This window comes from Orbicella faveolata, unplaced genomic scaffold (genome assembly GCF_042242905.1).
Source record: "Orbicella faveolata isolate gen_17 unplaced genomic scaffold, um_ofav_v1 contig_47, whole genome shotgun sequence".
Lineage (NCBI taxonomy): Eukaryota > Metazoa > Cnidaria > Anthozoa > Scleractinia > Merulinidae > Orbicella > Orbicella faveolata.
The window spans coordinates 9,892,357-9,905,519 of record NW_028301577.1 but is presented as its reverse complement, the minus strand read 5'-3'; the positions used below and the strand labels follow the sequence as shown (position 1 = coordinate 9,905,519).

The 13,163-nt window shown below is 37.4% G+C and overlaps 2 protein-coding genes across 3 annotated transcripts in view; one reads left to right on the top strand and one right to left on the bottom strand.

The window, feature by feature from the left end:
- LOC149097048 (uncharacterized) overlaps positions 1-13,163 on the top strand; it is a 347,996-nt gene that overhangs the window by 91,660 nt on the left and 243,173 nt on the right. The gene's annotated exons all lie outside the window — the stretch shown is intronic.
- LOC110048482 (uncharacterized) lies at positions 2,493-11,106 on the bottom strand. Of its 2 annotated transcripts, none has more exons than XM_089280162.1 (6): positions 10,990-11,106; positions 8,544-8,600; positions 7,762-7,800; positions 7,237-7,423; positions 2,912-3,153; positions 2,493-2,750 (listed from the first exon to the last, which is right to left on the bottom strand). In XM_089280162.1, exons 2-6 carry the CDS (start codon positions 8,584-8,586, stop codon positions 2,584-2,586), a joined length of 678 nt encoding a protein of 225 aa, XP_089136288.1. In that variant the 5' UTR covers positions 8,587-8,600; positions 10,990-11,106; the 3' UTR covers positions 2,493-2,583. The 2 variants fall into 2 exon arrangements, with proteins under 2 accessions (XP_089136288.1, XP_020609938.2); XM_020754279.2 differs by having other exon boundaries at positions 2,493-2,753; positions 10,990-11,099.

The window sequence follows — 13,163 nt, the reverse complement described above, 5'->3', positions numbered from 1 at the left end:
ATTTTCACGGCTCGACAAAAATCTTCCATCGTATGCCTCTTTATCTCTCTCAACCTCCGTCATTTACATCAGGCGCGCTGAAAATTACTCTAACAATTATATCGGAGATTAGCATTGTAGTTTGTAGCATTAGAACTCATCGATTGAACTCATTTCTTGTTGGTTGATAACATGCTATTATATTTCGCCGGACATGTAGCCTCTAATCATAATGGGATCGACTATTTCTAGACAGTCCTGGGATTTTTGAAGCCAGGGGTAATCCAAAAGTAACTTAAGAGATATTTCACCTTGAGAATAAAGCCCATATGGGGGACTAACTCTTTTACCCTTCGTCCTCTGCTGATGCTCGATAATAACTGATTTCTGATGAAGAACAATTTGCTTTCTGTGGCATTTTTCCAGGATAAAAATTGGTGATACAGTTGTTTAACGCCCTGGTTGTGTTCGTCTTGTAGGAACTTGTATAATTCCCTTACAAGGTCGATTTTTTGTGGGGAGTATATAAGTATAAGTGCATCCTTCTCTTTTAAACAAACGTGGGGGGGGGCGGGGGGGGGGGGAGGGGTTGCCCAGGACAAAAATTACTTACCACCGAAGTCATCATTACAAGTACCAATTGTTGTAGTCCTTCGTCTTCAGTCACGATAAGCAAAAATCCGCGTTGATGTTCGTCATGGTCTTAAGTTGCAACTCCCTCGAAAAGGCTAAATAATTATATCAAATCCTGCATGTCTAAATCATTGCAAGAAGATTTGACCATGGACGAGTCGCTCAACGTTTTTCCTTATTTCGTATCATCAGTGAAAAGAAGAACCTGATTTTCATGACTCCACATAAAATTTAGGAATACTGTTCGACGGAATCCGCAACATTCTGGTTCAGCACAAACAGGGCCGGGTTAGTAGAAGATTAGCTCACTGAGTAAATTTAATACAGAAAGTTGAATTTTAAAATCTTAAAAGCTGTTGTCACTGGCTTAAAAATCTTAAAATAGACGTTTCGGCTAAAATACTATAACCTTCTTCAGTGATGAAATGAATGTTAACGGCGTCTAAATGTAAATGAGATGTTTACTGATAAGAATGTGAGGAACTCGCCTGGGATTAATTTAGCATTTTGTAAATGTCTGGAATATGCGCGTGGTCATTAATTGAGTTCGGTTCGCGAATGGATGCCACGTTTCCAAGAACAATCTACGCGACCACAAGGGACAGCGGTCTATGACCTTGATATTATTAAAATCAAATTCGTGGTCGTTTTTCATACAGTGTTGGGCCAAAAGAGAGTTCTTGTCACATGTGAGGACGGCTCTTTTGATCGAATTTGTCCTTCGGTTTCTTCAGGATCGAACCAACCGTCTTGACGGGTTTATGAGCAACATTTACGTCGAATTGTCCCAAAGTTCTTGCAATTTTTTCAGAGATTCCTTGAAAATATGGCAAAGTAACAAAGCCTCTGTGGCTTTGTGTCTGATTATTTTGGGGCTGATTTAATACTTTAGGTGGTTTAGTTCTTTGGCAGCTTTTTAAGAATTGGTCCGTGTAACCATTGGTTTTGAGTGCGTCCACCACGTGTTGTCCTTCGGACTTTTTGTCTTCGTCAGTCGACGGAATATCCTTTGCTCTGTCAAGAAGGGTTCTGGCCAGTGATCATGAGCGTTTGTGTTGCAAAGGGTGGTGAGAGTTGAAATGGAGATACTTGTCGGTATAAACCCGTCAAGACGGTTGGTTCGATCCTGAAGAAACCGAAGGACAAATTCGATCAAGACCTGTCAACTGGTGTCGTGTATAAAATCAATTGTAAAAAATGTGAAAAACTTTACATCGGTCAAACATCCAGAGCACTGAGATCCAGAACAAAAGAACACAAAAGAGCCGTCCTCACATGTGACAAGAACTCTCTTTTGGCGCAACACTGTATGAAAAACGACCACGAATTTGATTTTAATAATGTCAAGGTCATAGACTGCTGTCCCTTGTGGTCACGTAGATTGTTCTTGGAAGCGTGGCATTCCATTCGCGAACCGAACTCAATTAATGACCACGCGCATATTCCAGACATGCTAAATTAATCCCAGGCGAGTTCCTCACATTCTTATCAGTAAACATCTCATTTACATTTAGACGCCGTTAACATTCATTTCATCACTGAAGAAGGTTATAGTATTTTAGCCGAAACGTCTATTTTAAGATTTTTAAGTCAGTGACAACAACTTTTAAGATTTTATCACTATGCCTGACTACAACTACAGTATTTTTACACTTGAATTTTCTATATGGTAAATTTAGAACCAATGCGTAAGAGAGCTATAGAACTACCAAACAACTGATAATTTCATCATCTCCCAACGGCAAACCGAATCAGATTGAATTTCCCCCGAATGCTTTTTATCAACCATTATGCGAAAAATAAACGTTTTCAATAAAACTGCGATGAAATTCAGAATACGTTAGATATTACTAATTTTTTTAAAGTAAAGACAGAGATAGTTTGGTTTCAACTGCATGTTTTTATTCATCTCAGTCATAGAAGCACATACAGTTATTATGAACGACACAATCTACCCTCTCTCCTCGTCACCTACTGGGGACCCTTCGGAGGAGTTGCTGGCGGTGGGGGTGGTGTCTTCGGTGGAGGTGGGGGTGCCTTTGTCGTTGCTGGCGGTGGGGATGGAGGTGGTGGTGCCTTTGTCGTTGATGGGGGTGGGGGTGGCGGTGCTTTTGTCGTTGGTAGTGGCGGCGGTGGCGCTGCTGTTGATATAAATCAAAATAGTTCGAGAAAAGTTATCTTAAATAAACTGCGTACATCAAAAAAGACCAACATAATAGACAGCTGTATTATAAAAAGGAAGCTCAAATGCTTACTTCCGGTTGCTGTAGCATGAAGCTATTTGTTAAAATTCACTTACGTTTTTGATTGACTTTGTAAACATACAGAGCCAGTGGGCCTCCAACGCATTTCCTGGGACCATTGAACTTTTCATTGCAAGCTTCAAAAGTGCACTCATCTTCTTTGATCATTTTACAATTTTCCGACGGGCCGTGGGCTTTATAACCTTTATTCATTCCAGCCCAGCACTCCCCATAGTACTCGATTCCAATATAGTCATAGTGGAGTTGCTTTGCTCTCTCTGCACATGCGCATGTAAACCTAAATGACCGGACGAAAACAACAGCATCGTTAGAGTTGTCCCTTGCCTACGTTTAAAGTTAGTTATCTCGTTTCAATAAATTTAATTTTTTTTTCTCCGAAGTTAAGCGACTGTCAGTGTTTGCTTACAACGATGCCAACAACGACACAGCATCAACAGTCGCTTTAAGTATGTTTAAAAAACGAGCAGCAGTGTTTTATCGGATTTGAAACACGAGGAGAAGCGGGTGTTTTAAACCCGATAAAACACATGCTGCGAGTGTTTTGAACAGCTTCAAAAACGCGAGCTGAAAAAGGCATTGCGCGACACATTGTAATTGACGCGAGCAGAGTGGTCTAGACCCTTATCGACAACGGCAAATTAGCCAATCAGATTGCGAGATTAGCAGCAATCGTGGTAAAATAATTATTTGACCCGCAACAGTAATCAGTAAGGGAAACTATATTTTCTTTAAAAAGTCAGTCACTAAAATATAGGAGCCATTCGAAAAGAGAACTTTGACCTTACGTTGTGTGCTGTTTTAACTGAAAAAGAATGGAGGTTATATGAATTAAAGAATTGCTGCGAATACAAATAACAATTATTTCTAAAGCACATGTTCTTTACAGCATCTCAAATCTCAGAGCAACATTTTTAACTTTTTCGTCATTTAGCAATATATTGTAGTCAACCGAATGTCATTTAAATTTGTACGTTAAAATGTGAAGCTCACTGTGTTCGTTAAGGAGAATCGAAAATTTATTTTCCTGTCAAGCTCAGCTTGTTGGAAATCGTTTTATGCTGCATATTTAAAATGTGCAAGCTCTCCTATGGAACGCCAGAACTGTCTTATGATACTTTTTTTTATTATATTGGGTGGTTATGTCATTATATTGAGTAGTTATGTTATTATATTCGGTGATTAACTCATTATACTCGGTGCTTATTCCATTATACTCGGTGCTTATGTCTTTATATGCGGTGCTGTCTTCATTATATTCGGTGCTTATTCCATTATATTCGGTGCTTCCCTCGTTATATTCGGTGCTTTCTTCGTTATATTCGGTGCTTTTTTCCTTATATTCGGTGCTGTCTTTATTATATTCGGTGCTTATTCCATTATATTCGGTGCTTACTTCATTATATTCGGTGCCTTCTTCATTATATTCGGTGCTTACTTCATTATATTCGGTGTTTACTTCATTATATTCGGTGCTTACTTCATTATATTCGGTGCTTACTTCATTATATTCGGTGCTTACTTCATTATATTCGGTGCTTACTTCATTATATTCGGTGCTTACTTCATTATATTCGGTGCTTACTTCATTATATTCGGTGCTTACTTCATTATATTCGGTGCTTACCTCATTATATTCGGTGCTTACTTCATTATATTCGGTGCTTACTTCATTATATTCGGTGCTTATTTCATTATATTCGGTGCTTTCTTCGATATGATCGTCACCAGTCTTCGCAAGGGGTCGTACAATTTGGAGGTAGTCTAGGGAAAGCCGGGAAAAACGGGTGTCACGAAAATTCAGACCCCGAAACAGACCCCGAAAACTCAGACCCCTCGAAATTAAAAACTCAATTGTTATCACCCGAATTGCTCTATGGCCACAATGGGGCGAGATGTTTATCTTCTCCGGTTTATGTTGTCGCGTCGATCGAACGGTGAAACACAAATATTTAACTTCTCAGGTTTATCGCTGTCGCGTCGGTCAAACAGTGAAGAACTAACAAGGTTTAGAACAGCAGCCGACACTGCTTTTCAAAACAGACCTTTTTTATGCAATCGTATGCAGCAAAAAAATGTGTTGTTCTCTGAAACATACTCGTTTGATCGCAATCTGCTTTTTGACTTTATGTGCGTTGCGTGACTGTCGGCACGTAAAAGGTCAACACGTAAAAAGCACGTGAAGGTCGAACCGATTGAACCGCCATGTCTGGTCTCGAAATGTGAGTGAACGAAAATTGAAATGAAGAATACAAAAGCAAAAACCGACACAACTTCTGGTTCTTTCCGTTGTGGCAAAAACTGTGCTACTTGTCCCTACATTTCTCACGGACTTACTACATACTTCTACCGGGGAAACGCGCGCCATAAAATCCAACCTGACCTGTGACACTAAAAACCTCATCTACATGATTCAATGTAACCGCCGTAATTTACAATACATAGGAGAGACGAAACGACAATTAAAAGACCGATTTAATGAACACCGCCGTACCATAGATAACCCTAACAACAAATCTAAACCTACTACAGCCGCCGAACATTTCCTGTCCTCTCCTAACCACACTGCTAACGACATGCAATTAATCCCCATCGAAAAAATCGTTTCTAACCGAGACTCTATCCGTACGGCCAGGGAAGCTTTTTTAATTAAAAAAGGCAGAACAATTTATCCTAATGGTCTGAACATCCGCGAAGAAACATATTAATTGTTTCCATTTGTTTTCTTTTATTATGTTCTTTTATCATGTTATTTTATTTTACCGTATGCTTATCTTCAATTTACACGATCAATTACTTTTGCGTAGTCCGGTATTACGTAAATATCGGCTACATAAAAACACGCACCAATGTAAAATCTTCCATTGTACCTGAAGAAGGCTGGTTTGGCCAGCCGAAATATAGTACACCTTCAAAAAATCATTCTACGTTGTGTCGGTTTTTGCTTTTGTATTCTTCATTTCAATTTTCGTTCACTCACATTTCGAGACCAGACATGGCGGTTCAATCGGTTCGACCTTCACGTGCTTTTTACGTGTTGACCTTTTACGTGCCGACAGTCACGCAACGCACATAAAGTCAAAAAGCAGATTGCGATCAAACGAGTATGTTTCAGAGAACAACACATTTTTTTGCTGCATACGATTGCATAAAAAAGGTCTGTTTTGAAAAGCAGTGTCGGCTGCTGTTCTAAACCTTGTTAGTTCTTCACTGTTTGACCGACGCGACAGCGATAAACCTGAGAAGTTAAATATTTGTGTTTCACCGTTCGATCGACGCGACAACATAAACCGGAGAAGATAAACATCTCGCCCCATTGTGGCCATAGAGCAATTCGGGTGATAACAATTGAGTTTTTAATTTCGAGGGGTCTGAGTTTTCGGGGTCTGTTTCGGGGTCTGAATTTTCGTGACACCCGTTTTTCCCGGCTTTCCCTAGACTACCTCCAAATTGTACGACCCCTTGCGAAGACTGGTGACGATCATATCGAAGAAAGCACCGAATATAATGAAATAAGCACCGAATATAATGAAGTAAGCACAGAATATAATGAAGTAAGCACCGAATATAATGAGGTAAGCACCGAATATAATGAAGTAAGCACCGAATATAATGAAGTAAGCACCGAATATAATGAAGTAAGCACCGAATATAATGAAGTAAGCACCGAATATAATGAAGTAAGCACCGAATATAATGAAGTAAGCACCGAATATAATGAAGACAGCACCGCATATAAAGACATAAGCACCGAGTATAATGGAATAAGCACCGAGTATAATGAGTTAATCACCGAATATAATAACGTAACTACTCAATATAATGACATAACCACCCAATATAATAAAAAAAAGTATCATAAGACAGTTCTGGCGTTCCATACTCTCCCGTGCTCGGTGCTGATGGGGGAATCATGTGCACCAAGGGTGCGCAATGTAATTCATAATGGTAATAGGACTGAGTGGAGTCCAATTCGGTCTGTAATCATACGAGTGTTTAACAAAATCGGACGACCGCGAAGCGGGAGTCCGATTTGTTAATCATGAGTATGATTACAGACAGAATTGGACGACGCGATGTCCTGTTACCAATTAATCAAAACTATGACAAAATTTGAGAAATGAACAAACCCTCGATTGATCGCTGAACGATTAAACGTCGTTGTGAATGCTGAAAAACACAGCAGTTTACTCAACAAAGTGCACCGCAACAGCGCTCGCAAAATGACGCGTACTGTCTAATTACAAGCATGACGCGTACAGTGTCCAATCAGTGCTCAAATCGGGCTGTTGATAGCCAATCACGTTCGACAATTTTGTTATAGTTTTGATTAAATGGAGTAGCAATAACTGTTCCCCTTTACCTGTCAATGAAGCTTGACCAGTCTTCCCAATCAATGGACTGTCCAAAGTAAATTGATACTGACGAGGGATCTCTGGCTGTCAGGATAAGATTTGGTAACGCCCTGTTGTGAAGTTTGTCCTTATAACAGCCAACCTCCTCGAGTTGATAAAAGCACTGGGGCGCCTTTGAAATGGAACAGTCTCGTCCTGAAACAACAATTTAAAACAACAACTTCAAAGATGACTGTTTTTCGGAAAAGATTGTGAAGGAAATCGTAGAGTAGTTGTTGGTTTTGGATTCAACTGTATGTATGTTCAAAGTGATTTTAGAGCTCGGCGCAAGTACGAGCTATAACTTTAGCCTATTATATTTTACACTGTTTATAAAACAGTCGAAAGAAAGCTGGTGACTTTTCCAGAACTTTTCTTTTGGAATTTCACGATCAGTGGTGAAAGCGCATAACGACGAAAGTCACGACCGCGGACTCCCGATGAGGAGATGTAAAACTATTCGAGTGCTTAGATAATTACGCTTGTAAATTTACCTGCTCCTGGTATAGGTATAATAGGGTTCGATGATACATCTGTTGACAAAAAGAGGAAAAAATAAACACTTCAAGTAAAAAAGACATGGTTTAAATTGATCTGGAGGATTTGTCAAATGACGAACAGAACGGTGGAAATTCTACAGTGTATGTGTCTTATTCCTTTCTTTATAAACCAATCTGATGCAAGTAAAAAATCAGAATTACTACACGAAAATTTCACATGAGCTGAAATTCAATAACGGGGAAAAAATCATGCCAACGGAATGCAGTAGGAAACGTTTTCATTCACAACTGTAAAATCACTTTTTTAAATCAGGATTAATGTCGTGTTATTTCTCTTTTCGTAGCACTTTTAGAGATTTAAAAACTTCTGATTAATGCCTTTTACTCTTTCTTGTAATCAAGCTGAAGAATTTTTCAAGCTTTTCCTTATTTTTGTTTCAGTCTTACTCGCTACTGCAGTAGCTCGATCGGAATTTTTGATTTCTAGGACATCCTTAAAATTTGGTCATCTATACCAGTTAAAATAGTCAAGCTAGCAAAAGTTGACTTTGCACCTCCAGACCCGAAGAATTTATCGGCCCACTGTAACCTTTTGCATTTTTTTTTGTTGTTGTTGACCTATCGCTTGTTAAAGAAGGTCTGTTTGTTAGAATATCAGCACTTAACCCTCGGCACATTCTCAATTAACATGATAACGATATGCGTGAAACTAGAAACATTCAATGTAGTGAAAACGGAAAAGATGGGAGAGATACGAATACATTTTTAAGATTTACCTTGTGCAACACCAAGAAGAAACAAAAGTACTCCAAACTTCATTGTCACGTTTGCTTCTAGAAGTAAAAAAAAGAAAAAAATAGTTACGTTTTATTATCCGCGTCTGAAACGCAAGCGCTATGACTAGGAAGTTTTTTCCAAAAAATAAATTGTTTAGAACGTGGTGTAGAAAACGTTGAGCAAATATTATCCCAATTATATGACTTCATTATGACTGGCTTAGAGCAGGCCAATTTTTCTTGCTTTTTTCTTTTATTTTGAACTGCAGTGCAAATTAACGCCCGCGCATTCGTAAAGTTCTTATTCATGTAATAAACGAGTAATCGTATGAAAGCTCGAGAAATTAAGGATTTACACTACTTGTCATGCTTGGAAATTAGTTAAATTTGCATGAGAAATTTTAAATATCAACATAAATATCAAATATCAACAATAAGGCCTTATTTGCAGTCGCATTCATACGATTTACTTGTCCTTATTACAAGCGTCAATTTAGAATAACTTCAAGAATCAGGGAGTACTGAGCTTAAAGTTTTTTGCCTCTAATAAGTTTTCAGTTTTACTGGGAGAATTGAAAGAATTTTCAAGCTTTGCATAAAAAATGAAGGAAAACTGAGAACATTTTTCGAAAAATAAACTATGGTGAAGGATGTCCTTGCAAAACGTCAAAAGAGTGCGTTTCTGCTGAGTACTTCCCTCGTGCAACTTGGTGTGTGAAAAATAAAATGCATAAAAACGAAAACAACAGATGGGTCACATTTGAGGCGTCAATTAAACGTCAGGAACTGCCAATACTCATTATTTGCAATCAAGAGCACCTGTTGTTGTTGTTACACCTGCGATTAAAGTACTCAACATTATCGATTTCCTTATTCAGTGTTAGGAGTTTTGATTGAAGGCGCCGAAAAGAACACATTTGTTAATAATTGAGTAACGGTTAAGAAAAAAACATAGCCTTAAAAAATTATGGAATCGATTCAACAATAACTTGAACCGTTGTAAATACAATAAGAATGTGAGATTAGGTTAGAGTTACTCTTTATTAGAAACTGGGCATTTGTTTAGCACCCAACCTACTAATTAACCGGACATGCACTAGGATACAAAGATAAAATGGAATAAATTGATCTCGTTTTTTTGCACAAATTTCTTTTCCTTCATTACACTTTTTATTACCACGATAATAATACATATGAAAAAATTACTCGATTCTGATTGGCTAAGAGCAGTGCAGTTCAAGTGTAACACTAGTGCAAAAAGTGTAACATCAGTGCAAAAAGTGTAACACCAGTGCAAATTACACATCGAAATTCTGGATTATGATTGACTGAAAGACAATAGGGACTTTCTAAGAAAATGATATCACGTAAAATGATGACGAAAATTTTGTGCTGAAACTTTGAAAAACGTTTTCTCAAATGAGAAAAAATGGCTTCAAGAAAGATCTTCCGGCACTAGCTCCGCGCGAATTTTTTCATGTTTATATTATTAATAAGTAATCATACGGTTTTTCTCGTTCAATTTGGAGTTAATTTGCACTTGTGAGTTTTTCAAAAAGCTGAAATTACACTCGCCGAAGCGGCTCGCGCAATTTCAGCTTTTTGAAAACTCACAAGTGCAAATTAACTCCAAATTGAACGAGAAAAACCGTATGATTACCTATACAAATACAAGACAATGCAAGTGAACTGCCCCCTAATGACCTTTCAAGTCCGTTCATGGAATACCTTAAAGTGTTTGGTTTACAAAATCTTCGGTTTACTCCAGCATTTCGCTCTTGTTTCTTAAACAATTTTACTGGAACTTACAATTTGACTGGAACTTACAATTTGATCATGACAGAAACCGGATGGCAGACATTTCAGGGCAGTAGCTAGTAACAGGCAAATCGATTACTTACCTTGTTAAAAATTTGGAATTTATCTATTTCAACTTCCCGCAAGAGGCTATACATGCTTAAAATAACAACCTACATCAATATGAAAGAAGCGGATGTTTTTCCTGATATTGGTTGGCTCGATAATAATTTATTTTGTGGCCACGGTCGTGCTGATTCATGAAAAAAAAACTTACCTCAGCTGAATTTGAGAAGTGGCGTGGCTTTGCACTTACCAAGCCTCACTTATTTTTGCACACAATTATAAGTCAAAACAATTCGTTTTGTTCTTAAGATCTAATATTTCGTCTTGCATTAACAGGTTATAATTAGTTCTACTGAGATGGGCATTTTGCATTGGATTTCTTGGATGTAATCAACATGCCGATGTGAAAAAACCGTAGACAAAAAAAGAAAAAAAAAGCATTAACGAACCAAATTTTCAGAAGCGAACGATTTCTTCAAAAAAGTTACACTACAAAACATCAATTAGCACAATACAGTCATAAAATAAAAACGTTCTAAAAAGAAGGAAGAAAGTTATTTAGCAAAAATGAGTGGGTACGTACCTTATAATTATAGTTTTCTTACCCAGAGAACAACAAAAACGAATGAACACGATTAGTGCAAGTGATCCTTTTTCTGCGTCCTTCAACTCAAACAGGATGACGTCAATCAAATTACGCATGCGCACCTGTTATCCGTCAATTTGCCATCACGTTCTCTTCCAATGTGGAGTATACACTGTATGCTATCTCAATTAACAATGCAATCTCCCGCAATTTCAATATCTAACGTGTTGTAAATCACGTATCATACCTTTGCTTTATTTATTCAAGTTTTTCTTGAGTAAATATACAATCGCAGGCAACGTTTCGTTATAGCTTGTTGCGTTGTATTACGTAATTTTGCGATTTTGAAGCTACAAAATATTTCGCGACACTCAATGTCTTGAACGATATGTCACTGACTTATTTTTCACAATAACCTGCAGAAGACAAACAAAAGGCAAAAACCTCACCTTCATGTTCCCATAAATTATACTAAAAATGATCGTGTTAATGAAGTTTGTTTCTAGGAGTTTTTTCTAGGAGTTAGAGAGTGTGGCAAGAAAAACTTCAAAATCAGCAAGGATTATCTACAAATCAGGTTTTTACCTTAATAAGACCTCCTTATTTATTCTCTATTATAGTTTAGTTTATCCCTATTTACACTACTGTGCGAGTATCTGGGGCTCGACCTATCAATCACATGTCAAACGTTTAATTACACTTCAGAAACGAGTTACTAGGATAATTTCGAGAAGTATTTTTAATGCACATACCAGGCTATTTTTATGAGGTTAAAAATCCTAAAATTTCAAATAGGTAAAGTTATGTACCATAGCTACTAGAGGGAATGGTTATGAACCCGACAATTGTCTTTGTTGTATATTTTGTTCTCTTTTATGGCCTTGACCGTGCACAAAACACAATATTTGTTTACTCCGCACTGAGGAACTAACCAAGAGAAACGTTTTGGTTACGTAATTCGTGTATAGTGTATGAGCGCAAAACAAAAGATTGTGCACGGTCGTGGACCTTCCAACATAAATCTTGGCATCTTTGTTTGCCCTTTTGATGTTTGCCGGGCTTCATAACCACTTCCCTCAAAAAACTATGTATGTACCTTGACAAAAATCGCCTTCTTCCTAAAAGTTTCAATTACATGTTTTTACCTAACTGTGACGTACATGAATACAATTATACTAGACCTAAGAATTCCTTCCGTTTGTCCTACAGCTGTAAGACAAACATAAGGAAATTGTCAGTCTGTTTTCAAGGCCCCAAAGTATGTAATTCTCTCAGCAGTGACATTTAAAATGCCTCTAGTATTGCTGTGTTCACCTCTAAACTTGAGTCATCTTACTTGGTATGAGTATATTATACTGCTCTTAGTGCGCTTGTGTTTACTTTTTTTTCTCCTCCTTTGCTTTTGCGTATTTGCTTAACTACTTTTTATCCTAAATTATGATCATTTTGTGTGTTGGTGACAGTTGATTTATGTTTTTATTATTTTGCTAAATCTTGGGTATCTTTAAGGTAGTCCTTCACATAACCCTTTTTGGCTTCCCTGGAGAAGCTGATGGAAGCACTACTAATTGAAATATTGGTCATAAACTTTGACCTTGGAAGATGGTAAAAGAAATCGCGCATATTGGCATCAACTATGTCAAAAAAAATTGAATGGAGAAAAATTACCATTTTTTAAAAGCTAGTTTCTTGGACTATTGTTAGCAAGGCAAAAGGAAGAAAAACAATCAGAACATTTTATGTCAACGTACTATACAATCATAACAAAACGATATATCTAAAAAAGATATTGCGCGTTTATAAAATTCTTCTTTGTATTCTTTGGCAATTTTCTACCTTCAGAAAGCAAAGGACTATTAAGTTCAATTTAATTTCAATGACTGAGCTTATTGGGTCCACAACAAGAGCATGCAAAAGTTTAATTTCTCGTCCGGTTCCACCAGAAACTCTCATACGCTCTCCAGGAATTGCGAAACTTGTTAAATTTCGTGTTTTATCATCGAATGTTATTCTTCTCAAATATATTTGAAAATTGTCGAGTTGTTTTCGTACAAAGAAAAAGCGCTATATGATTGTCGTTTGTATTTTGCTGTTGATTCAATTTAGTTGACATAAAATCTTTTGTACATATATTTTCTCTTTTCTTATTTGTTTAAGAAAATCCCCTTCCA